The sequence below is a fragment of the Microplitis demolitor genome, chromosome 9 (assembly GCF_026212275.2).
Source record: "Microplitis demolitor isolate Queensland-Clemson2020A chromosome 9, iyMicDemo2.1a, whole genome shotgun sequence".
In the NCBI taxonomy this organism is placed as follows: domain Eukaryota; kingdom Metazoa; phylum Arthropoda; class Insecta; order Hymenoptera; family Braconidae; genus Microplitis; species Microplitis demolitor.
The window spans coordinates 18,873,671-18,900,646 of NC_068553.1; the positions used below are offsets into that span (position 1 = coordinate 18,873,671).

General features: G+C 29.2%; 5 protein-coding genes across 9 annotated transcripts; 3 read left to right on the forward strand and 2 right to left on the reverse strand.

Annotated features, from left to right (window-relative positions):
* Window positions 1-554: 554 nt before the first annotated feature.
* LOC103578647 (anaphase-promoting complex subunit 2) lies at window positions 555-4,068 on the forward strand. Its single transcript, XM_014444122.2, has 7 exons — window positions 555-715; window positions 775-1,219; window positions 1,278-1,513; window positions 2,220-2,400; window positions 2,477-2,887; window positions 2,947-3,492; window positions 3,606-4,068. The coding sequence occupies exons 1-7, from the start codon at window positions 644-646 to the stop codon at window positions 4,043-4,045; spliced, it is 2,331 nt and encodes a 776-aa protein (XP_014299608.2). The 5' UTR covers window positions 555-643; the 3' UTR covers window positions 4,046-4,068.
* Window positions 4,069-4,085: 17 nt separating this feature from the next.
* Window positions 4,086-5,468, reverse strand: LOC103578648 (actin-related protein 2/3 complex subunit 3). Its single transcript, XM_008559791.3, has 4 exons — window positions 5,277-5,468; window positions 5,019-5,198; window positions 4,766-4,961; window positions 4,086-4,375 (listed from the first exon to the last, which is right to left on the reverse strand). The coding sequence occupies exons 1-4, from the start codon at window positions 5,280-5,282 to the stop codon at window positions 4,221-4,223; spliced, it is 537 nt and encodes a 178-aa protein (XP_008558013.1). The 5' UTR covers window positions 5,283-5,468; the 3' UTR covers window positions 4,086-4,220.
* A 441-nt stretch (window positions 5,469-5,909) lies between these two features.
* On the forward strand, window positions 5,910-7,564 carry LOC103578649 (60S ribosomal protein L15). Its single transcript, XM_008559792.1, has 5 exons — window positions 5,910-6,005; window positions 6,259-6,439; window positions 6,655-6,791; window positions 6,992-7,102; window positions 7,307-7,564. Exons 2-5 carry the CDS (start codon window positions 6,268-6,270, stop codon window positions 7,499-7,501), a joined length of 615 nt encoding a protein of 204 aa, XP_008558014.1. The 5' UTR covers window positions 5,910-6,005; window positions 6,259-6,267; the 3' UTR covers window positions 7,502-7,564.
* Window positions 7,565-7,653: 89 nt separating this feature from the next.
* Window positions 7,654-15,204, reverse strand: LOC103578652 (tubulointerstitial nephritis antigen-like). Its single transcript, XM_014444116.2, has 8 exons — window positions 15,039-15,204; window positions 10,131-10,450; window positions 9,972-10,035; window positions 9,702-9,900; window positions 9,341-9,636; window positions 9,081-9,280; window positions 8,282-8,436; window positions 7,654-8,221 (listed from the first exon to the last, which is right to left on the reverse strand). Exons 2-8 carry the CDS (start codon window positions 10,420-10,422, stop codon window positions 8,102-8,104), a joined length of 1,326 nt encoding a protein of 441 aa, XP_014299602.1. The 5' UTR covers window positions 10,423-10,450; window positions 15,039-15,204; the 3' UTR covers window positions 7,654-8,101.
* Window positions 15,205-19,518: 4,314 nt separating this feature from the next.
* Window positions 19,519-26,794, forward strand: LOC103578651 (transient receptor potential cation channel subfamily V member 5). Of its 5 annotated transcripts, none has more exons than XM_008559797.2 (13): window positions 19,519-19,653; window positions 20,505-20,683; window positions 20,777-20,864; window positions 21,199-21,375; window positions 21,481-21,670; window positions 21,861-22,014; window positions 22,496-23,301; window positions 23,370-23,535; window positions 23,608-23,812; window positions 25,300-25,481; window positions 25,541-25,657; window positions 26,226-26,351; window positions 26,424-26,794. In XM_008559797.2, exons 1-13 carry the CDS (start codon window positions 19,563-19,565, stop codon window positions 26,529-26,531), a joined length of 2,589 nt encoding a protein of 862 aa, XP_008558019.1. In that variant the 5' UTR covers window positions 19,519-19,562; the 3' UTR covers window positions 26,532-26,794. The 5 variants fall into 5 exon arrangements, with proteins under 5 accessions (XP_008558019.1, XP_053598013.1, XP_008558018.1 ...); XM_053742038.1 differs by having other exon boundaries at window positions 21,508-21,670; window positions 23,608-23,869; XM_008559796.2 differs by having other exon boundaries at window positions 19,520-19,653; window positions 23,608-23,869.
* The last annotated feature ends 182 nt before the right edge of the window (window positions 26,795-26,976 follow it).

Sequence of the window (26,976 nt, forward strand, 5' to 3'; positions counted from 1 at the left end):
TATTAGAAAAATTAAGTAATGGAAAAGAATAATTTGACAGTTATAGAGTACGAGTGGTAAAATAATATTTGAACAGTTTGTGAAAATAAATGCACCCAAAAATATCAAAAATTAGTCCGAAACATCGAAAAAATCACCGTTTTTTGGTTTAATCGAAATGTAGATCATGGCTGAATAATTTAAAAAAAATTACACTGTGATGATAGACTAGATAAAATATATAGCATAAGTTATTTATATTTTTTTATAGAAGTAATAATAGACTGATATTAATTAAAAAATTTTATTCAAGTAAAAAAAATAAACGATTGTAATTATCGATTTAATTTAACAATTAAAAAATTTCGTTCAAACTATTAAATTAATACTGCGATTGCATAAAAGTTCTGTACTAAATTTTTTATATTTAGAATTTAAAATTTACATATTTTTCCTATCCATTTTACATTTTTTTGAAAAGCACATTTATTAAAATCAATACATATATTATAATCACAGCCAAGAAATCCATTTTACCAGCACATAATAACCTTCATAAACATTTTCATCACGAGTAGGTGGTAGGTTATGATTCTCATAACAAACATCAACATCCAGCCACGAAATTATTTATTTACTCATCTAAAAACCAGTAAAAAAAAACATGTCTGATTTATTTTGCTGCAACGAAGTCGTAAATAAAATAGTCTACGCATTTCCAATCCTCAATGGCCAGGTAATACTTTTCTATTTGCCTGCAATATCATAAAAATTAAAATAATTAAAATCCCTCAGATAAATTCCGACTGCACTGATGAAGAATTCATCAAAATATCAAGCGAACTAAAGAAATTCAATGTCACATATCACATAAAGCAATTAGTCATCGAGGAAATGAAACGTCACATCCGGGAAAAAATAGTTCCCAAATTTTGGAACGAATTTCGGTCCATCGAGACTGAAGTCGATGTGGAAAAGTTTGGATTTGAAAAATTCAAATGCGCCGTTGATAATTTGTACTCAGACTCAATCGAATTCTTGCCATTGCTAAAACGATTGGAAGAACTGACTGACGTTAATGAGTCTAATTACTTATTGTACGGGCAAAAAAATCATCTGGCGCAATTCAAATTAATTTTGCGCGCCACGTTATCAAACCAGTTGCCGCTGTCACACGAAACCATCATCGAATTATTTTACAAAGTTGCGTTCAATGTTTTCTGCAACACTGACGTCTCTGGTAATTATTTTCCCATTAGGTGATTAAATATTTCATTTATTTTAATAATTAATTGCAGATTCAAATGATGATGGATCGGAATGTCGTGGCTGCAGTAAGGAACTGGATAATTGCGAGTGCCAGTCGATTGTATTCATGTTTCATGACACTAATAGGAAATTAATAGAACTAGAATTACTTGAGAGATTAGTCGGCAATGTACTGACGTCATTGATTCACATACGAATCAAAGAACATGTGCATCGCATGTGTGATAAATTATTTGATGTGTCTCAGCTCAATACGCTGGATAACGTAAGTAATTTTGGGAATTTATTATTTATTTTTAGTAATTGCTGGTGCTGAGCTACTGGAGGTGTGCGAGTTGGGTTTTAATCGAATAGAATAATTTGAACTTTTGAATAATTGGTAACTTGACGAAGGGAGAAAGTTCTGATCAGATTTAAAATATTAAACTTTAATTTAGGGGAGAGCTTACATTGGTTTTTAAAGTAATAGTAGATAATTTTGTAGATTTGTGTTTAAGTTCTGTTTGCCTCTGACAAAAATTTTAATTATTGGAAAACTTATGAATTATTTGAAAATTTTCGATTGAAATTCAAATTATTCGATTCAATTCGATGCGAATAATTCGTTAGTTTGAAATATTTGCACACTTATAGAAAAAAATAATTACTTGGCACTATTCAAGTAAGCCAAGTACTTGAATCAATTATTTTACTGTATGGTAGAAAATACTTGGCATTATTCAAGTATCTAAAATACTTGAATTAATTATTTTACTTTATTGTAAAAAAAATTACTTGGCATTTTTCAAGTAAGCCAAGTACTAATCAATTATTTTACTTTATTGTAGAAAATACTTACTTGGCACTATTCAAGTAAATAAAATACTTGAATCAATTATTTTACTTTATTGTAAAAAAAATTACTTGGCATTTTTCAAGTAAGCCAAGTACTTGAATTAAATTGTTTTTCTTGAAAATATAAATTTTTTTAGTGGCTTGAAACAGTTGTGTTAAGCTGGTTAACAAGAATATATTCCGGCGGTTCATCAAAAACAGAAAGTCTAACTGAAAACATCCGCGAAGCAATATTTAAATTCAAAAGGAAATTATCCCACTATTTATATGAAACTTACACTAAAATAAGAATCGAACAATTATTCGATATAATAATCGGTAAGTAATAAATAAAAATAAATAAAAAATAATCTTATCTGACATTTACTAATACCAAATTTAATTGATTAACCAGAGTATCCCGACTCACAGCCAGCGATCGACGATCTAAGGATTTGCTTAGAGCGGACCGATTTGCAAAAAGCTTTGATCGTCAATTTACAAAACGCATTGAAGACTCGATTGCTGCACGCAGGTGTCAATACCCCAGACATACTGACCGCTTATATAGCAGCGATTAAAGCGCTGCGTCAATTGGATCCAACTGGAGTTCTGCTAGAGACAGTATCAGAGCCAATAAAATCATATCTACGCAGTCGTAGCGATACCGTGCGTTGTGTCGTCAGCGGATTGCTCGATGATTTTCCAAGCGATTTAGCCGACGAGTTGGTCAAAGGCGAGTCTCTGCAACTGGACGACGGGTCAGCCGATGAAGAGAATGAGGACTGGGAAAAATGGATGCCTGATCCCGTTGATGCTGATCCCGGTAATTATTTTTATTTACCACCATTTTATATAAATTTAAATTTTCCTATTCATCAACAGCTAAATCGACTCAGAGACGAATGTCGGATATAATATCAATGCTCGTTAATGTCTACGGCAGTCAAGATTTATTTGTCAACGAATACCGCACCCAATTAGCAGATCGTTTATTATCACAATTAAATTATCATACAGAGCGTGAAGTTCGGCATCTTGAATTACTCAAGCGTCGGTTTGGAGAAAATCAATTGCATTTTTGTGAAGTTATGCTCAAAGATATTTACGACTCAAAGCGCATTGATGGATTGATTCAATCAAATGTCAATTACACGACAGAAAAACCCCCATTTGCAACCTCGGCCTTGATACTTTCCGCGCAGTTCTGGCCGCCGTTTAAAGAAGAGTGGAAATTGCAGCTGCCTAAATTTGTCCAGGACCACTTGGACAAGTATGTAAAGGCTTTTGAAACCTTGAAAGGCAACAGAACACTGTGTTGGAAGCCGCACTTGGGTAACGTGCACCTGGAAATTGAACTGAAGGATCGCAAGCTTGATCTCAATGTTGCTCCGATACACGCGACTATCATCGTTTTGTTTCAAGATAAGAGTAAGTCCTTTTAATAAAAATTTTAATTAATTATAGGGACCGTGCATGACAACTTGAACGCCCTATAAATAGATGAATAATTACAATGTATGATAAATTAATAAATTATTTAGATGAGTGGACTATTGAAGAATTATCAGAAGCAATGCACATACCGGCGACGGTTATCCGCCGCAAGATAACATTCTGGGTGTCTCAGGGTCTGCTGAAGCAGACGTCGACTGACGTGTTCCATTTGCAGGAAGAGAGCACGACTAAGAACCGCTCGGTCGCGGAAATAATCGAAGAAGAAGAAGTGGAGAGCGCGATGGCTTCAGCGAGCGACCAGCGGGAAGAAGAACTCCAGGTCTTCTGGTCATACATCGTTGGGATGCTGACGAATCTCGACTCGATGCCGCTGGAACGGATCCACCAGATGCTAAAAATGTTCGCTTCCCAAGGACCCGGTGCTGTCGAGTGCGGGCTCCCGGAACTAAGGCAGTTCCTTGATAAAAAAGTTCGCGAGCACCAGCTGCTTTACTCTGGAGGACTCTACCGTCTACCAAAAATCTAAGTCCTTGTAAAAAGTTTTTTTTTTTTAATTATACTGTATATTTAATGTTAATAAAAATTATTTTTATTTATGATAAAAAGGAACTGGCAGTTAAAGTTTAAAAAAAAAATTTAAGTATTTTCAACATTTAAAAAAAAAATTGATTAATTAGAAATAGTAGTTAGTAACAATGTATTTATTGACCGGGTCCAGAAAGAGACTTGTCCATGAATTTCTTTTTGGCAAAACACAGCCACCATTTGCTTGGCTTCCCATTGTCGCTGTAAACTTTTTCTACAAGTCTTGCTGACGTTTCTTGACGCACTTGTTGTAAATAGTGTCTCATTTGATCTGAAAAATATAATTTATCATTGGAAAATTACAATCTACTCTATAAGATGTCAAGTAGTTCTGTTTTAAATTTTTATGAATAAAAAAATTATCCAGTGGTTTTTAAATTTTGACAGCATTGGGGGTCAGTTGCCTTGATAGCCAAGTTGACAGCATAGTGACAACCTACTGCATTTTGTTACCAAGTCATCAACTTGATCGCAACTAATTGACATAAACTTTTTGACCAAAAAGTCTTGCTATCAGGATAACTGTCAGTCTTTGTTCAAGTGTTGAGTTAATCTAGAGTGATGTCAAGTGCTAGGGTTAAACTTTTTCCTTGATGATCATGATGGGGTCTTTATCTAGGGTGTTTTTGAGTCGGATCTGAATAGATTAAAAAATAATTACCAGCTTCAGCAGGACTATTAGGTTTGGCATAAACGGAGTTCAATGGAAATCCAGGATCACCAGGAATATCAAACTTCGATATTGCCAATGAATACATTTCAGTTAATGCTTGATTTTGAGTCGCACATTTTTGCAAACGTTTCAAGCATTCAGTAATGTAGAGTGTTATGTAAATCAGCAATCTGTCAGCTTCACTCTGCAATGAACCACTCAAATTATCATCACGTCCTTGAGAAATTTTGAACAGACGTACCTTAATTTCATAAGTTCTAAAGAACACATTGGCTTTGAAAAAATAAAGCGCTTCGTCGATGATGTCAAGCTCAGTGTCAGGTGGACAAGTTGGTGCTGGTCCTCGGAAACTTGTTTTTAATGGCAGCATTGCTGTGTTACCAAGTAATGCATCGCATTTTGTGAAACTTGAATGATAAGCCTGGAAAAAATTTATTAAAATTTAAAAAATTGAATTTTTTTTTTAATCTAGGGAACTGTCACTTGATATTTTACTTACCGGCATTTTTTTTTTAAATTTACTGTATTTATATTCGGCGCACGAATATTAATTAATTAATTATTATTATTGAAGGGGTGCGGTAATGATTTTAATTTCTTGTCACAACTGATGACTGAATCACGACATTTTTTTTTAATGTCAGTGATGATAAAAATTGGAATAGGTTAAGAAAATTCCAGCTGACAACTAGAACGAGTGTGAATGTAGCAGATAAGAAAAATTATAAATTTTAAATAAACAAATTGAAATAATGAAATTTAAAAAAAATGCGCGCTGATTTTTAAATTATTTAAATATGAATTTTTTAATTTTTTTTTAAATTTTATTTTATTTATTTAAAAATTTAAAAATTCCCAATTGTTGGCTACGTTCACACTTTTAAAACTAAAAATTTATATCCGATGGTAATTTATGGACACGATCAAAGAAATTAAATTCTGTCAATTATTAGATGTCAATAAATTTAAATATTCAAAAGTTTGTCATTAAATTATTTAAATAATTTTATTCTACCCAATTAATTAAAATTAAAAACGCGGCACTTAAAAATTAGATCTAACAGCCGCCATTTTAAAAATTTAAAAATGGCGCTAGTGTGAAATTACAAAAAAGTAACTTACGCGCATACCTTCTACATGTTTACTAAATTAATGGCTTTAGAGAGGGCGCAGAATCAAATCATAGCCTTTTTCTTTCTTTTCTATCCCTGTAGCAGCATCGTGCACCGTAAGTACAAAAATTATTAATCCTCATAAATAATTGCAATCACAATTCCCAAAGTTTAAACCTTTTACTACAAAAAATAATTAATCCTTAATCAGTCTAATTACCCAGTGATTTTCGTCAAGTTTTTTAAAATCCCCGCTATGAGTTAAAATTTCCGACTTAACCTCCACGTGTACCGTCTTGATAAACAGAGTCAAGATGATATTGTTTATGTCACTGATTGATTGATTTAATTTCTGTTAATTGTTTACAGGCGTTCACGATGGGAGCCTACAGCTACATGAGTGAGCTGTACCGCAAAAAACAAGGTGATGTTATGCGTTTTGTTCTTCGTGTCCGTTGCTGGCAATACCGTCAACTTACCAAGTTACATCGCGCACCTAGACCATCGCGTCCTGATAAAGCTCGTCGTCTAGGATACAAAGCTAAGCAAGGTATCAATAAATATCACTACTAAATTTGTCAGCTTTTATTTATTTATTTAATTAATTAATTCAATTAGAAGAATAATTAAATTCAAATGATGATCTGTAACATGCACCACTCTTACGAAATAATGGAGATTATGTCCGACTGATAAATCTTTTATTATTTGAATATATTTTGTGGATAAGGAGTTTGATCACTAATTATTTTAAATTAATTCCAGGTTTTGTTATCTACCGCATCCGCGTACGTCGTGGTGGCAGAAAACGTCCAGTACCCAAGGGAGCGACCTTCGGCAAACCTAAAAGTCATGGAGTCAATGAGTTGAAACCTACACGTAAACTGCAATCAGTCGCTGAGGTATTTTTAAATTTTAAATTCCCGGGAAAAATATTTTTAAAAATTTAAATATTACAATGATGACAATTACCTTTATATCGATGATAATTCAATGATTGATGTATAACTTCCTTGGATGTCTGAAAATTTAAATAATCTACGAGTAGAATTTTTTAAAAAATATAAATATGAGTAATTAATTATGAAATGATTTTTTTTAGGAACGAGTTGGAAGACGATGTGGAGGCTTGAGAGTTCTTAACAGTTATTGGGTAGCCCAAGACTCGTCATACAAATACTATGAAGTAATTCTTGTTGATCCAGCCCACAAGGTAAATTTGAATATAAATATATATATGAAATTTAAATAATTTAATTTCTAAGTAAGGGAGAGACCCAGTACTCGATCACTCATACATTTGTAAAAATATTGATGTAAAAATTCATAGAGTGATCAAATAGTTGCCTGATCAGGTACTAGGTCTTCTATTCCACTGACGGAATTGTAATTAATATAAAAATAATTTGAATTACAGGCGATACGTAACGACCCTAAAGTAAACTGGCTCTGTAATCCAGTTCACAAGCACCGTGAACTTCGTGGCAAAACATCTGCAGGTAGAAGTTCTCGCGGTCTTGGCAAGGGACATCGTTTCTCGCAAACAATTGGTGGATCACGACGTGCCGCTTGGCTCAGAAGAAATTCGCTTTCTCTTCGTAGAAAACGATAATAATTTTATTAACACTGATATGAAGCCGATAAATATACTACATAAAACCCTTAAACAGTTAAATATTTTTTTTTTTTAATAAAAAACAATCTCCATTCCATCCGGTATCGTATTCATTTTTATTTACTTTTTAAATTTAATTTCAATTTATTAAATTACTCAAGGATTCAGTTTTTTTGTTATTACTTTTGTAAATATAATCAAAGTCAGTCACCAAATCGACATTAACTGCTTAGTAATTTCCATACTATTCAATTTATTTAAAATTTTTGGCGGGTTGACAAAATGGGAGTTACAAATATTAGATCTCGGAATTTAATAATTAGTTAATATATTTATTATACATACAATCAATTGAATTACTCATTCAGTAAACTACATAAATAATTAACATACATTTTAAAAAAATAATACACGCGAGCACTGAATCACACATCTCTTGAGTTATTTAATTGACTTTATTATTATTATTTTATAATAATAATAAATTTAGTAGACTAATTAAACAACAAGAGATTCATTAAATGCTTTCATTACACTTTATATTATACATATATATTAATATTAATATTCATTAAGTATAAATAAGTTTAACTTTGGCTACATTGTTTTTGCCCATATTCCAAGGACATAAGTTTCTATTTCGCATTCGTTCGTTCCTTTTACGATTTTGAATAATCCGTTCTCTCCCCAATTTCTTCCCCAGGAGTTAGCGACCAGCTAAAATTTAAGTAATTATTTAATTACGTATGAAAAAAATCTGCTGGTGATTTTACTTACCCAGTATTTTGTCGGTTGATAATTTCCTTGGAGTTCTTCACCCCATCCTAGTATTCTGACGGAATGATAACCGCTAGGATAATTATCTGTTAGAGGTGAATGCTTGTAAATTCCGCTTTGGTAAGTAAAGAAGTCTTGGTGCACTCGCATTGTTGCTGTAAAAAACAATGAGTTTTAATTATTCATTTTTTATTTTATTTAAAGTAGGTCTGGTAACTCGAATTGAAAAAATACTAAAATTTTTCTTGCTTAATTCGAAACTGAAACTTTAAATGCGTTTATCTCGAAACAAATATTTTTACAGTCGGCCCGGGTCATAACTTTTTTTCTATTCAACCTATTGGTCTGAAATTTAAACTGGTCATTTTACACACTTGTGCTTCTCCTCAGAACTACGAGTAATTTTTTTCACCCTTAACTTTCCACTTTACAACCCTTTCTATGCGAAAAAAAAGATACTGGTTAGCTGACGTCCAACAATTTTTGGATTTTTTTTTTAAACAACTTATAAAAAAATTTTTGAAAAAATTGCACATATAGTTTTTTAAATTTTCTACATATGCATATTTTTAATTTTTTTTTTTTGTGCAATTGATTAATTTAAAAACAAATCTTAAAATTGTAAATTGTCTGTTAACTTCAGGATTATGAAAAAAAAGACTTCCAAAGTCCGCCATTTTATAATTTTTTATAAAATTTTATAATCCTAGTTCCGACGAGAATGACGTGTCTATAGATTAAGACTAATCAAGATTTTGAGGATTAAATTTAAAAATGATTATTTAATTAAATGAAATACCTTGTACGGGACCAGATGTTAAAATTTCTTGCATAATATCTGTTTCATTGCCAAGTCTATAAGCGGGTCCAACTTTATATAGTTCTGTCCTCAATGAATTTTCCGGAGCACGACACCCAGCGTTTTCTAAATTTGTCTTTTTGCGTAACTTACATTTGTCATTTTTTCCCGACCATGGGTAACATTCCTCGTCAACGAGACTGTTAATTAAATAAACCACTTAATTATCTCAAGTAATGAAAATTAAAAAATTTACTTACCCGAATTTACGTACGAAGTGCCAAGCGCGGTCTAAGTACCCGCCGCTGCATCCTAACTGACCGCGAACGTTACAGGAAATCAGGTGCTGAGGACTTAAATCGACGTCTTCAGAGCCTTTGCTCATCAGAGCAAACCGGTCTGAGGCAACGTCTGCTGTGGAAATGGCCCAAGATGCCCCACACCAACCTTGGTCTTTGACACCAGAAATATCTCTAGGCCACCGTGACCGCGAATCAAACTCCCGGGGCAGTGCCTCGGGGTCGTAGATCCTCTTTACGGGATTCATGTTGTGAATCTGTTTATTTTTATTAATTAATTTAAGTCCATAGTAAAAGCGTAAATTTTAAATAAAATACCTACCGATTTCGCAGGGTCAAGAGTTCCCAATTTAAGTTTGATACCTTCGTTGAGAGTTCGTCCCCACAAGTCTGAGTAATTTGTTGCCGTCCATCCCAATCTTTCTGATTCCATGTATAGTGAGTTTAGTAAATCTTGATCTATCAGACAACGATTTTCTTCACAAAGGACTTCAGCACGTCGTCCAATTGACGAACATTTACTATTTTTTAAATTTTTATTAATAATAATAATAATAGTAATTTATACAAAAAAAAAAAAATTAATAATTACCAAACGTTGCAATTCAATTTAAATGTCTGTCCATGATTATAATACTTTCCCTTGAAAGTACATCCTAAAAAATATATATTTTTTAATAATAAAATATAAATTCCAGTGAAAAAATTTGAATTTAAATAAAATTTGTATTTATTATTAAAAAATAATTACGTCTAAATTCATCTATATCAGGCGACGGTGTCGTCAAAGTTATCCCATGACAATGAGACCAGTAATCTGGACAGCAATCTTCCTCTCGTGTCCGGTTACAAAATTCGTCACAGTAGCAAGTGGTTTGTAAAATTGGCGCGCTACAGTCGTCATGTCTTCCGGGACAACATTTACCGTTGTTGAACCGACTAGCGCAGTAGGGTCCCGGGGGAAGCCCCGCGTAATTCGGAATCGCGTATACTGCGATCCCGCAAAAATGGACGACAATAAATAGTGATAAGTAGTATCGCATGTTGCTGCAGTTGTAAGTAGACTGCGTTCTAAACAACAAAAAATTGTAAATTAATTAACATTTATATTGGAAGTATATATATTTAGATATTTATGGCAGTTTACTAGACTGGAACATAGATTTATATCTACAATAATTCATAACTTATGCGTAGCATATATATATATATATATATATATATATATATATATATATATATATATATTTATATTATTGAGTATGAGGTTTATTTTAAAAATATCGAAGTAATTTTTTACGCAACATCAAACATATTTTATTATTATTATATGCACATAAAATATTAATCCTAGGGCCAATTAATCTCTTTTGTTTAAACTTTTAATACCAGCTATATTTATATCAAGGCAATGTACTTTTGATCTTTTATTTATAGACTAGATTATCAAAACATACCCATGTATATATATATATATATATATATTTATATTATGAAATACTAAACTTTAAAAGTTACAAAAAATGAGTAACCTTTGAATGAAGATTCTGAGCAAACTATCAACTTGACGTAAAAAGTCAATCATATATTTTTTGTAGGAAATTTAATTATCTAAAAAAATGCTCTCATACATTTTTATCATATCTCGCATACTTTAGACGCAATTCCCATTTAAAAACGTTAAGACAAAAGTTTATTATTTACGCGTATTTTTAAATTGCATTTACGCGCTAATTTTTCGAGATATGATAAAAATGTATCAGGACGTTGTTGAGAAATGAATTTCCTTTATAACATCTCATTCATTTTTATCGTAAACTCGGTTATTTACGCGCTACTTAAACTTTTGCATAAATTTATTTAAAATTTAAATTTTAACTTTTTTTTTTTTTTTTTTTACTGTATATCAATATTTTAATTAATTTATTTATAGTAAATAAAAAAAGTGACTGAATTACGAAAATAAAAGTGGTAATTTAAATTCATTACACGTCCATTTAAATGTCATCTTTAAAAAAATAAATTTAAAATTTTTTATTTTGTAATTAAAAAAAATCAATTTGTCTAAAAAGAAAAAAAAAAATAATAAATATGTGACGAATTAAGAGACATTCAGTATATTTGTCATGAATCATGATTTAATTTTTGGCATTTATCCAACGATGCCACGTAATACAATTCCATCATTCTCATAATCGCTATCACATCATCACTAATAAACCCGTACACATAATTCTCAATAATAACTACAATTACAATGCCTTTGATCTTGATTTTGAAATAAAGTATTTCCATCTGTTGATATTTAAAATAGAAAATTTAAGCGGCTGATTGAATCTGGCGCATAAAATATGCAATCAATTAAACCTCGTGTCAGTCAAAGCAGCTCAGCTCGATTTTATTTGTTGGCATCATAGCAAATACTATATACTACTATGTACTCATCACATCAGTATATACTACACTACATACATTGTTCTTGACCCATTTAGTTTCATTAACGACAAGTGGGCGGTGGACACGCGTTGTTGTGATGCATTTTATAAAATATGCATATAAATATAACGCCCACGTTTATTTATTGATGATGCACTTCATCATCATTTAGTCATCTATATATATTTTATGCATATATGTATATATGAATGCAATTAATAATTCATCGATTTTATTTCCGGTTTTTTTTTTTTTTTTTTATATTTAATGTCTACAGAAAACAAGAATTTCTTGGCGCGAAAAATTCTTTGCAGTATGAATTGAAAAAAAAAAAAATTTCTTGCGCTAAGAAATTTGTTTTTTTGTGTATATATATATATATGTATATATGTATATATTTATATGTAGACATAAACTTGTTGACTAACACTTGGGTAATTTTGTTTTTCATATTTATTATCAGTGACTTAATCTACCCTATTATGTCAGATATGAGATTAAGTATTAAAACAATTAAAATATGGAACAATATATGTAAGAGTACTCAGCAATGTCAATAAATATGTTTACGCTGCATTTTTTTTGTTAATTGTTCTTGGCCATACAATTTGAACACTGGGTCATAAGAAACTTTTCTGTTTTTAATTTAATAAAATGCGCGGTTTTAGTTTTATGTGTAATTTTATCGCACATTGTTTAGCTTATGAATAATTAATATCTTAATAAAAATTTATTATTTTATTTCTTATGTAATTATAATTAATTTTTTCTAACGAATAAACAAATGATTTTTTACTTCCATGGACTTTGAATTTAAATTTCATTAAAAATATCACAGATACAATAAAAATGTATAAATACTTTTTTTTAGAGAATTAAATTTCCTACAAAAAATGTCCTATGGTCTTTTCCTTTAAAGTTAATATTTTCCATGAAAAAATTGAAATACTAATTTTTTTTCTTGAAAAAAAAAAAAAAAAATTCCCGCCTATCGATGACACCGATCTGTCTAATTACCCCATAATTAAAGCTCTCTATAGTTTCTTTGTGCTGCAAATTAAAGCGCAGCTTCTCTACTTTTTACACCCGCTGACGTCACAAATTAAAAAAAATTAATTAAATTCCTAATTAAAATTTGAAAAAAATAAAAAATCTTAATTTATATTTATAATAATAAAAAAATAAAAGAAACTCATATTAAATTACAATAAGTAAGTGGATTGTTGATATGATACTTGAACACGATACTGTTTCCGGACAATTCTCACGGGCGATTAAAAAATTAAATTATTCACCTGTTATTTTTTTTTCAAACAAAATCTACAAGCATTTATTAGTTAGACCGTATAAATAATAATTTAGTGTAACATCCGGTAACAGTAATCTGTGTACCATAAAAGAAAACACCGATTATAAGTTTGCTCATTTCCCCCTCCCGCCCTTTCGCGGCTCCGCGATGTCGATAACCAGGATTAAGTCATCGTGTAAATTTAAAAAATGACTCTTTTTATTGCTCTATGATATAATATTGTCTAATCTGTAGTACTTAGTGTCTACATATATGTACATATTTATATATATAGTAAGTAATAAGATAATCGGTACGTTTGATCATACACTCATTCATCCGATCGTCAATTAACATTCCAATTAAATTATGTATCACTTATGGATTTAATAATTAGATAATTATTCATTTATATTCTTATATATTTTTTTTTTTGTACGAAAAAAAATTTATTGGCAATTCAAATATTTTTTTTTTTTTTTTATTAATTATGATTGAGTAAAAAAAAAATTAAAATATTGTGACCTTGTAGTTTATCGTTATTAATCTAGATATTGACATAATAAATCTCCGCATTCTTTAGTAAATGATAAGAATTTTCTATTTTTATCATTTATGGAATCCTTCAATAAAAATAATTTTTTTTTTTAAATTTTATTTTTAAAAAAATTATCTACGAAAAAAATTGATAAAATTTTAAAATTTAATTTTAAAAAAAAAATTATTTACATAAAAAAAAAAAAGTTAAATATTTATATTGCGGTATTGCGGTTTAGTTTTAAAAACACGATTCAAATTCAGTGACAACTTGCAAAGCATGAATACAAAATCAGCAGTAAGACGAAAGTTAAGGAAAGAAAAAAAAAGTGAGATATAAAATTCTACAGCAAAAAAAAAAATGCTGGGCTGCAAGAGCGAAAAGAAAAAAATAAATCCTTGGTGAAAAATTTTAAACAATTAGTAATTTAATAACCAGCGCGTCCTCGTAATAAACCAGGATATTTATTTATTTATATTTTTTTTTATGATTTGTTGACTCAGTGAATAATTGAAACAATGTGGTGTCGAAATGGAATTAGAAAAAAAAATAGATTAAATATTTAATTTTATTTCATAACATTACTAATGTTTACTTGATAAAATGCCGTTGAAATGATAAAATGATATAAATTATATTTAGTATGCAAATATTTATAAATTGTTCGCTAATTGATAAGTGAGATCTTGTTTTTAATTAACGTTATGACTCGCGAGCTAAAAAAAATATCAATAAAACATTAATTGCATTTTTTATTCTATTACCGTTTACTTTATTTACGCGATATCTCATAAACTATCGATCCTACGCAATTTTATGTCCTTATCAATCTTGTAGAGAATAAAATTTCCTATGAAATTGATCTCTATAAATTTTACTCAAACTCATTAATTCATGAGTTAATTTAAATTTAAAATCAATTAATACAATCAATTTTTATTCTAGTTCCGTTATCATTCAAATAAAACCGCCATAACTTTTAAACTATCGATCCTACGCGATTTTTTGTTCTTATCAATTTTGCAGAGAATAAAATTTCCTACAAAATTGATCTCTTTAAATTTTTACTCAAACCCGATACTTCATAAGTTATTTTAAATTCAAAATAAATCAACACAATTCTTATTCTACTCTCATTGTCATTCAAATAAAACCGCCATAACTTTTAAACTATCGATCCCACACAATTTTTTGTTCTTATCAATTTTATAGAGAATTAAATTTCCTACAAAATTACTCCCTACAATTTTTTTCGTATCTCCAATAATTAACAAGATATTTACATTTGCCAGTAAAAACTCGACTGAATTCACTCCAAAACCAATTAATTTAAATTTTAAAAAATTTTTAATTGCTTAATAATTAAATAGTGTACACAATAATTAAGAACTACTTACATAAAAAAATTAGGTATAAAAATTATCGAAAATCACTTATTTAAATTTTAAAAATTCTTCTTATGATAATTAATTAATAAATAAATTAATAAAAAAAAAAAAAAATAAAAAAGAATTTAAATGATCAAGATGTTAGCGGGTTGAAATCACGAGCCGCACTGACTATGATCTACAGTAGCGGAGGTAAACTATCAAACTAAACTTTAAGTATTCGATTTAAACTCGTCGACGTCGAGGCATTTCTTCCCGCGCGTCATATATATGATATCACACACTCTTGTTATTATTATTATTATATATATTATCGCGGTATGAATACATATATGTCCACATATATATATGCGAGAATAAGTTTTATTGGAGAACGTCTGATCAAAACTAAAATCATCTCGTCATACTGGGTAACGATCGATAATAAATTAATAATATAAATATATATATATATATATATATATATATATATATATATCAATAAAGATAAATTCTTTATTGATTATATCATTTGTATATTTATATGGAATTAATATTTAAGTGACATGCGATTCGTATGTATGATGTCTTATCAGTATTTTTTTATTTTATATTTAAATGATTCATTGGATTTTCTTCAATGAAATTATCATTGTTTTCTCGGTTATTTCATTTTATTCATACTGGGAATTTTACTGTGACTATTTTGGTGAGGTCATTGTATCGGTCGTGAAGAGTAATTAATATTGGTAATTGTTTTTTTTTTTTTGTTTGGGACTGATAAGCCTCTGGAGAGGATCAAGTGGCATGAGGTGTCTGAGGTGGAGGGGAATATTTTGGGTTAAATGTGTTGGAATAATTGGTTATTGATGTACGTAATGGTTGGTGCATATTTGCTGTAAGATGATGGTGGGGATAAGAAAGCCTTGGAAGTATATTTAACATTGGTTTTTTTTAGATTTAGTTACTTGCACTCTTAAATTAAAATTTTTACAATTTTTCTTGGCGAATTTTATTTTTAAATCGCTGTAAGATGGAAGTGACATACAGGTCACATATCGCTGTAAGATGGCCACAATTTTTTTAAATTGCAGTAAGATGGAAGTATTAGATAGGGTTGAAACTTGCAGTAAGCTGGAAGTAATAAATAGGACAAATATTGCTGTAAGATGGCAGTAACGAATGTTATGTAAACCGCTGTAAGATGAAAGTGCAACATATGACAAATATCGCTATAAGATGAAACTGGAAAAAAATGACATAAGATGGAAGTCGAATATATTTTAAAGGAGCTTCGCTGTAAGATGGAAGTGAAATACATATCAAATATTGCTGTATGATGAGAGTAAAAATATTTTAATTGTGGTAAGATGGGAGTAGAATATATTTAAAGTCGAACTTGCTGTAAGATGGAAATAATTTGCAGTAAGATGGAAGTGGCATATATATCAAATATCGCCGTAAGATGAAAGTAAAAATATTTTTAAAATTACTGCAAGATAGAAATAGAATATATTTTAAATCTAACTCGCTGTAAGATGGAAGTGATATACATATCAGATATTGCTGTAAGATGAGAGAAAAATTTTTTAATTACGGTAAGATGGAAGTAGAATATATTTAAAATCGAACTTGCTGTAAAATGGAATTAAATTGCAGTAAGATGGAAGTGAGATGGAATTTTTAAAATTACTGTAAGATGGAAATATCCCTCGTATATTTAAAGATTGTGTAAACAAAAATGAATTTAAATTTTATTGAATGAAATCGCTGTAAGATGGAGTAAAGTAGAAAATACTTAAAAAAAAAAATTTTTTATACTTAATGAAAATATTTATTAATTATTTCAAAAAAAATCTTAAAAATTGAAAAAAAATTCTGATAAAACCAAAAATAATTAAAATACCAATGCCAGTCTGAAAAACCAATTGAATGGCATTATTGAATTTCTACAATAGCAAAATAAAAGAAATCAACGACAATGACAAATACAACTAATAATAAATCCACGTACAATTTAACAGTCATTCAAAGCACACGGCAATTAAATTTGTCACGGAATTATGCAAACAGTGATCTCGTAGCTATAGATATAGATGATATAGTATGTCGCATTAAGGTTTGCATACATACACATCTTTACAAGTCAAACTAAATATGCGTAAAGGTATGACGAGTTTAAAAATTCACTGTGACTGACAAGGCCACTAATTTAATGTACATTTAATGAGCTTTTTAATAGTTAAATCCTCGTTCATATTATAGTGTAAATATATAAACAACTTGTCGTTTAATTTTATTTGCATTTACTTACTTACTGCATTACAATAATCCATCATTGCACTTAATTATTTTTAAATTAAACTGACAGCTTCCGTTTGCAAAATCGACTGTAAAAATTTTTACTCTGCAAAATATTTACAGATACGGAGTCAATGCGGATTTACTGGAGCGTCAATTTGGAGTGAAACTGGATCCAATACAGGGGCAATTTGAACCGATGTTTTTAACTGATGTTCATGCAGGTATAAATACAACATATAAAAATATAAAATATAAATTTTTTTTTTAAATATAAATTAACTTGTATATCAGAACTGCATAATCATAGTGACGGAGTTAATTTAAATTAAAAATAAACCCCTGATTTTTATGTGTACCACAAAAGTAGTATAAAAATTTTAAATTTAAATCTCTTTAATGTTAAAACAACTTCAATTTCCTGTTTTTATATTTTATTGTTAGTTATTATTACATACGTACACATGTATTTTTTTTTTTCAGGATTCTTTTTAGTAGGTCTTAAAACTACGACAGACTTAACCGGCATTCCAGCGACTTATAAAAGAATCACACACTACACTAAACTATTGTGAATACAAACAGTTGTATTAATAACTCGAACCTCTAAAGAATAACTTTAGTGTGTATATAATAGAGGAAGAAAGAGAGTTCACGCCCGATTAAATAAAACACATAAAGAATTACTATAATTTTACGGAAATTTAAAATAGCGATTATCAAAAGCCGGACACGTCTCGAGTAACGAGTCACTGGATAGCGATCATTGTGATTATAATTATAATCATGACTAACTTTATATATTTTATTTTAAATTTAACGATGAATTATTCTCGGGTGTTATACATATACAATTTAAAATAATCTTGACCCACTTGTGAAAGTAATTAATTGCTTAATAAATTTATTGGATGAGAGTTTGTTGGTTAAAAAAAAAAAAAAAAAACATAAATATGTCTAATAAATTTTATACTATTTTTATTTTACTTTTAATTACAATAGTTTTTATTACTAGAAAATTACGAATTTATGATTCACTTAAATTTCAAAAAATTTCCCGCGTATTTTTATTTGACTTTCGTTACCGTTCTCTTTAAACCGCTGTAACTTTTAAATTATTGATCCCACGAAATTTTTTGTTCTTACCAATTTTACAGAGAATTAAATTTCCTACAAAATTGATCTCTTTAAATTTTTACTCAAACCCAATAGTTCATGAGTTATTTTAAATTCAAAATAAATTAACCCCATCATTTTTTATTCTACTCATTATCGTTCAAATAAAACCGCCATAACTTTTAAAATATCAATCCCACGCAATTTTTTATTCTTACCAATTTTATAGAGAATTAAATTTCCTATAAAATTGATTTCTATAAATTTTTTAATATCTTTGATAATTACCGAGATATTTCGATTAAAAGTAAAAATTCAGTTTAAAAAAAAATTAACGCAAAAAAAAAATCAAAATCGCAAGTAATTAATTTTTGAATTTATTTTTAAAATAAAAAAAAGTCGAGATAAATTTAATTAGTCGAAAAAATAAAGAGATTTGTTTTATGTGGAAAAAAAATAAATACACATGTTACTGATCCAAGACATTGACATATGTGTGTATATATATGTATATATGTAAAATAATATATAAATGTCTAGTCGCCGCCGTTAACACGTTTAGCGTCAAAACAACACGTTGTTTCACACGGAGTTGTTAAATTTAAAAACCCCATCAGTTTAATCTCTTAATCCGACATAAAATTTTTTTTACTTTAAAGTTTTTAAAAACTCGTTAAATTATCTAGTACTCAACGATAAGTTCTCGTAAAAAAATTAATTACACATTTTACATGCAACTGCGACTATAAAATTTATATACATATATATATATATATATATATATATATATATATATATATATATATATATATTCCAAACGTAAAATTTTTACTAAGTCTTTAATACAAAATTAAATTATTTTAATAATTAAAATTTATAAAAAAAAATATATATTGAATTTTTAGTCTGATTATTTTGAGATAAATAAAAAAAAAAAATAATCATAAATTCAGTGGTTAAAATAAATATTTGAATAAAAAACAGGATATCCTGTGTAATATATATTTTAAAATAACACGACTGTTTGATCGATATGAAGCGTAGTTACTTTGTTAAAATATGCTCTTTAATAATTACCAAATATTTTGAACTAATAAATAAATAATTAAAATATTTGAATAATTAAATAAACAAATAATGGGAAATACTGAAAGTAATGTCACGAGTGGGGTAAAAAAACAAACCGACACCTCGTCTATTTTACTTTACAAATTAGTTGATCTTAAAGGTAAGCGGATTTATTACACACGTGACTAATTACTGGCTAATTAATTAATTGATCGATTACTAAAATTTATTTTGAATAAATATATAAAAGTATTTGCAAGAATTGTAGCACTGAGTTACCACTCCTACAATTCACCGCATAGTTTATTATTATTTCAAAAATTATCTAATCGGCAAAACTAAAACATTACGTAATCGTCATCAAGTATAATATTTATTAGCAGTAATTTTACAAGTTTTAATAAAACGTTAAAATAAAAAGCTTAAAATGCGGGTCTCTAAATGACAATTGGATTATTTACATAACAAATATTTGTTCGGGTATATGTACAATTATATTGTATATGTGGGTATTACACACATTAAAATGACTCATCTGCTCATTTTTATCCGTCAAGTACCTTAACATTAACAAGTGCACGAATTAATTTTAGCCATACAAATAATTTGCCGTCTCGTGACGCAATCATTTAATCCTAACATTCTTTACATTTTTAACGTATGGGTTCCTCTAGAATATCTCAGGATTTTCAGAGAAATTAAAAAAATGCACATGTAGAAAATTAGAGAAATTATAGGTACAATTTTTAAAAATATTTTTTTCTTATAAGATCGCTTTAAAAAAAAATTATTTTTATACTTCATATATAAATCGCTTTTGGAGGTTAAAATTGTCTAACCAAGCGATCGTACTTCTCATTATTTCAGTTTGAACCCCCACTCTAGATGTTCTGTGCACTAAATGTTCTCCCACCCTTTCTCGCGCATGCGCAGATTAGAAATACTGGTAGTGGGGGTGATTGAAGTACATCTTTCTGGGAATACTTTATAAAATAATATTTTTTTTAACAGGTGGAGGTTTGTTAGTTGATATGATGAAAAGAGCAACACAAACTAAACAATATGCAGAATTAGATCATGCGATAAGAACTAAAGTTGAACCTTTTCTTTACAATAAAGGCAAAGGTGCTTGGATACCTATTGCTAAACTCGTTTTATTAAGAAATAAAGAACGCCCGCGACATAAATTGGTAATTAATTTTATTTTACAATTATATGATTCATTCATTTTTCTTATTCATTGGTTTCATATAATGGAAAATTACTTAAGTATTTATTTTTAGTTGCCTGTATTGAAAGCTATGGAAAATCCGTCAGATTATGACGTAACTAAAGAAATTGACGATAGTATCGTCGATGGCAGTAAAATTGGTAATTTTACTAACAAAATATTATTTTATAAATTCAAATTTATAAGATCGAATTTAAAATTTTAAAATTTTAATTTTATCTTTAAATTTTTGGCGCGAAAATTTTTCAGCTGAAAAATTTTAAATTATCCCGCAGCAAATTAAAATAAAAATCATTTGTAAAAAATATTGAGTCAAATTTTAGACTTCAGATGTTTTTCAAAATATTTTTGAAAATTAAATTAAAAAAAAAATATATATATATAGCGTAAAAACATGTATAAATAAATATGACTATAAAACAATAGAGTATTTAAAAAACTGATAAATTTAATGGGTTTATTGTTTAAAATTAGATAAAAGTAAATATAGAGAAGTATGTTGGAATTTAAGTGAACGTGGTGCTGTTGGTGAAACAATATTACATTTGTGTATGTTGAATGCAACGGCGCTTCATGCTGATCTTGCTAAACGATTATTACGTTTTTATCCAAAGCTTATTAACGATATTTACATCAGCGATGAGTATTATGGTTATTATTATTATACATTACTCATATTAATATCAACAATTAGTTTTTATTGCGCATAAAATATAACAGAGTATGCAGAGCTTAATGTTAAACAATAATTTAAAGGTGAGAATGTTTTACACATCGCGATAGTAAATGAAGATCCGGCGATGGTAAAATATTTGTTGGACAGTGGGGCGGATGTACACGAACGTTGTTTCGGTAATTTCATGTGCCCTGAAGATCAAAAAGCATCGCGAACTGATAGCCTGGATCATGAATGGGTTTCTGTTGCTGTGGAAACAAATTACGATGGGTATGACTAATAATTTATCAGCAATATAAAAAATAATTATTTATGTTATGAATCACTTTCCGAGAGTGGGTTGTGTGTTGTGTTGCATTACATGATTATTTAACCACATGACCAGTTGCATTGCTAATGTAAAACTATCGTTTAATATGCGCAGTGTATATGGTTGAATTATACTCATTGCGTTTAATAGATACGTCTACTGGGGTGAATATCCGCTGAGTTTTGCTGCATGCTTAGGTCAAGAAGAGTGCTATCGTTTGATGCTTGCCAGAGGTGCTGATCCTGACAAACAAGACACTAATGGCAATACTGTGCTTCATATGCTTGTTATTTACCAAAAACTTGTAAGTTTTATTTATTATCAAACTCAAGTTTTTATTCCACATAACTTTTAAACCGATGACTTTATCAAAATGTTTATGAGGACCAATCTTTTAGGAAATTTAATTTTCTACAAAAAAGGTCTTTAGAAGTTTTCCTGAAAAACCAATATTTCAAAAGTTATAGCTATAAAACCAACTATAATTAAATTGGAGCAGGATTTTTGAATCTTAAATATATATACATCTTTAAATGCCCATAACTTTTAAACCGCTGGTTGTATCAAAAAATTTATAAGAACCAATTTTGTAGGAAATTCAATCTTCTACAAAAAACATTTCTATAAATTTTTTTTCAAACCCAATAGTTCTCTCGCAAAAAATAAAAATCCACTTACGTAATTAATTACTCCCAAAAATAATTATAAAAAAAAGAAATTACCACGGTAATTATATAAAATCCTTATCTATAAATAATTTAACATCTTAATAAAATAATTTTCAGGCAACCTTTGATATGGCATACGAAGTAGGCGCTTCTCTGCCAATACGGAATAATCAGCAATTAACACCACTAACATTATCAGCAAAATTAGCAAGAATCGAAATGTTTTTTCATATAATGAATATAGAACGTGAAATATATTGGCAAATAGGCAGTATAACATGTGCAGCATACCCACTCGGACAAGTTGACACGATAGACGTAAATACCGGAACGATAAATAATAACTCAGCGCTAAATCTCGTGGTGTTTGGCGACAAAGACGAGCATTTAGAACTAATGGACGGCGTATTAGTCGACTTATTAAATGCTAAATGGAACACATTCATAAAGTCACGATTTTACCGTCAATTTTTTTTGTTCTGTTTTTACTTTGTCTTGTCATTAATAAGTTTCACACTGCGTCCAGGTCCTTCATCTTCATCATCAACTCAAAATTCCACCAAGTCAACAATTTCTTACATTGACACATCAGTTACGACCGACGCAATTACTCAAGACTCTTCTCAATTGTCGCAATTAATAGACGTTTTGGCAACTTCTTTGACGTCTAACTTTGCAAACGTCAATTTAACATCTACAGAATTAGAAAATTTTCTAACCCAGATGTCTTCAAATGCCAGCGCGCTTTTGAGCGGGACTTTTAATACTTCAAAAGAACATCCAACAGATTTTTTTTCACTTCACAACAATACGGATGACAATAAAATAAGCAAATTGAAAGAATTTGATGACAAAAGTGCTGTGACGGAATCGTTGCTCGATTTGTTGCCAACTTTACCTGGCTGGGGTTTTACTGAAAATTGGTATTTATTTATGGATTGATCGGAAAAATTTTAAATTCTTGCTCGATTTTTTAAAAATTTAAATTTAGGTGGGAAGATTTAACTGAAGAATGCCGACTAATGCACTTAGAAAGTTCAACCGCAAAAATTCGTTTAACTGCTGAAGTTTTAATGGAATTCGGCGCTATTTTATATATCGCGGCAGCTTTACGCGAGGCGCGATTTCTAGGTCTCAATATGTTTATTGAAAATCTCGTAAGTAAATTTTATTCTACTTCCCTTAAAAACTTCGATTGATTCTAATGAGAATTTTCAAACAAATTACAGATGACCGCACCATCGCGCGTAATGTTTCTCTTTTCCTGCTGCATCCTCCTGTCATTTCCATTTCTCCGTCTCGCATGCGAAGACAAAGTCGAAGACATTCTCGCCGTGGCAGTGATGCTGACAACAGCTCCATACTTCCTCTTCTTCTGCCGAGGATTCAAAACAGTCGGGCCATTCGTCGTAATGATTTACCGCATGATAATGGGTGACCTGTTACGTTTCGTCTCAATCTATTTAGTCTTCGTAATGGGATTTTCTCAAGGTTTTTACACCCTGATACCACGCCGTAATATATAAATAACCCGGAAAATAAAGCGGGAAACCAGAGCACTCTTAAACTTGATCTATTGACCGATTAATTTATCCCGGTTATAAAACAGCCGTCCCCATATTTAATATTCTAATTCATAGAAATCTTTATTTCTTACGTACAATTGCTGGTTATTACCGCGATAGACAACATAAATTCTCATAAAACCCTGCATTAGTATATTTATAAATATCGGTGATGCCGACTGCATATCATTTGATATTTAGGTCAAGATATTTTAAACCAACATATTTATTACTGTGCCCGAGGGTGGAATTGTTGAGTAGAGAGCAAGACTAAAAGGTTCCACATTAGCGCGACATTGTACGTCAAACCGTTAAATCCTTTTTAAACTACCAAAGGCGGTGTTGAGTTAGATCATGGTTCTTATATAAATATAAACTATATATATATTGATTTAGTACCGTGAATAATAAATATGTAGAGAAACCATAAAGATCAAGGTTCACTGGAACTTAGCATACAATATAACGGTTTTGGAAAATAAATTTTACACGTGTTTTGTTTATCTAGAATCTCATCTAAATGATATCATTGTATACTACGTATATATATGTCATTAAGTAATATAATTTATGAGGTAATTATTGATCAGTCCTCAGTCATTGTCATGACAATTATGATCTAAGTCTAGATGATTAACATTGACATCCTTATATTTATGTTTGCTATTATTATTATCAGTATATATATGAATGACAATAATGCAAAAGTATGATACGATTTATAATATTCGATTGCGGAATATATATATATATATAACGTATTTTTTTTCTACTGTGCCAAGGTTAGAAGTATATACAAATTATAAGGAATGTGGCAGATGATCTTTATCATTTTATTCTATATTGTGCAATTTGCTGTATATTGTTGTCATTAATATTAATAATTGGTTAATTTGTTTTTTTTTTTAATTTTGCGTTGACATTTTTTTATTTACACTTAAATAATTTATGTATATGTATATAGTCATAAATATTTAAAATTTTAATTCATTCAATTATTTAACGGCATAAATAAATGTCAACATAAGTACACAAGTATTTAAATATCAATATATAATTATATATAATTAATGATTGGTAATAATTCCGTGCTGTCAATACGAATCAGCTTCTATGTAATGTCATGCAAAAAAAATTACCATGTGCGCAATTTACTAAACAAACTATTTATTTTTTAAATACTTTATTTATTTACCGCCATATCTAGATAAAAAATTCCTAGTGGTCATTTTACCCCACTATTAATTTAAAAATAATTTTGTAAAAAAAAAATATTTGTATGGGGTAAAATGGACCAGATAAAAAAATTTCTAGAGGTCACTTTACTGGCAATTAATTAAAAATAAATAATTACAGCTTATTATATAATATATTTATCATTCGATGATCCACAAACACCCGAGGGTGTAGATGACACCGTAAGTAATCCGATGCCCTCACCAATGGAGAGTATAATGGCAATGTTTTTAATAAGTTTATCAAATTTCGGTGATTATTACGGTACATTTGAGCGCACTGCTTATGAACTCGAAGCGAAGGTAAAAAAATATAAAATATATCAATGATTTTTTATTTAAAAAAAATAAATAAATTTCAGTGTCTCTTCGTAGTCTACATGGCGATCGTGGCAATATTATTAGTAAATATGTTGATCGCTATGATGGGAAATACGTATCAAAAAATAGCCGAGACCCGCAACGAGTGGCAGCGACAGGTAATTGACAAAAAAACAACCGCCGTTTTAAAATTTATAAATAACTATATATTTATACTGCAAGTTCATGATTAAATATAAATATCTACTGCTTGCCGATAAAAATATAACTTTCCATTGTAATAACAGTAAACTTTTTTCTTTATGTTCATTGTGTGAAAGTAGAACTCTGTTTACGTAAACTTCAGTAATGTAATGTAGGACAGATTTTAAAAAACTTATCACATGTTGGCACGCTAAAATATTCGCTAAACTAAATTCACTTGATGGACACGGTAATTTTATAAGGTTGATGTTGATGATGATGACGATGATGACTCAATTCTCTAAGTGCATTTTGTGATATTGTTATTGTTAGCTCGTGATGAAAAGTCGCGGATTTTTTTTTTATAAAGTTAACTTGCATTTGTTCTCAATACGCGACTTTAAATAAATTTCCCCATATTTTAATTATAATTTTATAAAAATACGACAAAGGGGCAAAACGGGACACTGAATAGTAAGATTTCGGGAATTTAATGGAGATTAAATTTAAAAATTAGTAATTAATAGTAATTTATTTTTCTAGTGGGCGAGAATTGTTCTCGTGGTTGAACGAGGGGTCAGTCCTGCTGAGAGATTGAAAAAACTTATGGATTATTCTCAGCCAATGTCTGACGGGCGACGAGCTTTGGTTCTTCGATTACATCAATCCGTAATTATTTTTTTTTAATTTAAAGTTTTTATCTTGAACGATAAATTATCTTTTTTTTTTTTTTTTTTTCAGGAAGATGATAAAGAGGAAATGAAGGAAATATTAGAAATGAAACGTACACACGATCGGTTATACAAGAAGCGTATGGCCCGGATTGAAAAAGATAAATCACTTTCGTGAATTTATTTATAAAATTCTATTATACTTAAATAAAATAATAACAAAATTTGTACGTTGGATCAGACCTTCGTAAACAAGCTTTAGTTTTTCGGCGAAGACTAAAATTTTGTTATTTTAAGTCCAATAGCTCTTGCCTTTCTCAGATATACGAGATATTAATAACCAAAAGTGTAAAGTATAAAGATATTGAAAGAAACTAACAAATCATCGTTTAGTTTTTAAAAGTAACCAACTGGAAATTATATTCGTTATTTATTTTTAAAACTGTCTCTACATTTTTTACCATTAAGAATTATGTCTATTTAATAAACATTTTATTGTATTAATTAAATAGATAAAATAAACAAAATTTTACGATAAAATTTTATTTTTTTCCATTAAATTCATTATTTTACTTGTGGCAAAAGTGATCTAGGCTTAGAATTTACTCTAATATTTAAAAATA

Coding starts and splice junctions, on each gene's coding strand:
- LOC103578649 (XM_008559792.1), top strand. CDS start 6,268: ATGGGAGCCTACAGCTACATGAGTGAGCTGTACCGCAAAAAACAAGGT. Junction 6,792..6,991: donor AACTGCAATCAGTCGCTGAG/GTATTTTTAAAT, acceptor GATTTTTTTTAG/GAACGAGTTGGAAGACGATG. Junction 7,103..7,306: donor TTGTTGATCCAGCCCACAAG/GTAAATTTGAAT, acceptor TTTGAATTACAG/GCGATACGTAACGACCCTAA.
- LOC103578647 (XM_014444122.2), top strand. CDS start 644: ATGTCTGATTTATTTTGCTGCAACGAAGTCGTAAATAAAATAGTCTAC. Junction 716..774: donor TTCCAATCCTCAATGGCCAG/GTAATACTTTTC, acceptor AAAATCCCTCAG/ATAAATTCCGACTGCACTGA. Junction 3,493..3,605: donor CGTTTTGTTTCAAGATAAGA/GTAAGTCCTTTT, acceptor TAAATTATTTAG/ATGAGTGGACTATTGAAGAA.
- LOC103578648 (XM_008559791.3), bottom strand. Junction 4,962..5,018: donor TTAGAACTTATGAAATTAAG/GTACGTCTGTTC, acceptor GGTTCATTGCAG/AGTGAAGCTGACAGATTGCT. Junction 4,376..4,765: donor TAATAGTCCTGCTGAAGCTG/GTAATTATTTTT, acceptor TATATTTTTCAG/ATCAAATGAGACACTATTTA.
- LOC103578652 (XM_014444116.2), bottom strand. CDS start 10,422: ATGCGATACTACTTATCACTATTTATTGTCGTCCATTTTTGCGGGATC. Junction 10,036..10,130: donor TGATATAGATGAATTTAGAC/GTAATTATTTTT, acceptor TATATTTTTTAG/GATGTACTTTCAAGGGAAAG. Junction 8,222..8,281: donor ATCAACCGACAAAATACTGG/GTAAGTAAAATC, acceptor CTTAAATTTTAG/CTGGTCGCTAACTCCTGGGG.
- LOC103578651 (XM_008559796.2), top strand. CDS start 19,563: ATGGGAAATACTGAAAGTAATGTCACGAGTGGGGTAAAAAAACAAACC. Junction 19,654..20,504: donor CAAATTAGTTGATCTTAAAG/GTAAGCGGATTT, acceptor TTTTTTTAACAG/GTGGAGGTTTGTTAGTTGAT. Junction 21,671..21,860: donor GTGGAAACAAATTACGATGG/GTATGACTAATA, acceptor TGCGTTTAATAG/ATACGTCTACTGGGGTGAAT.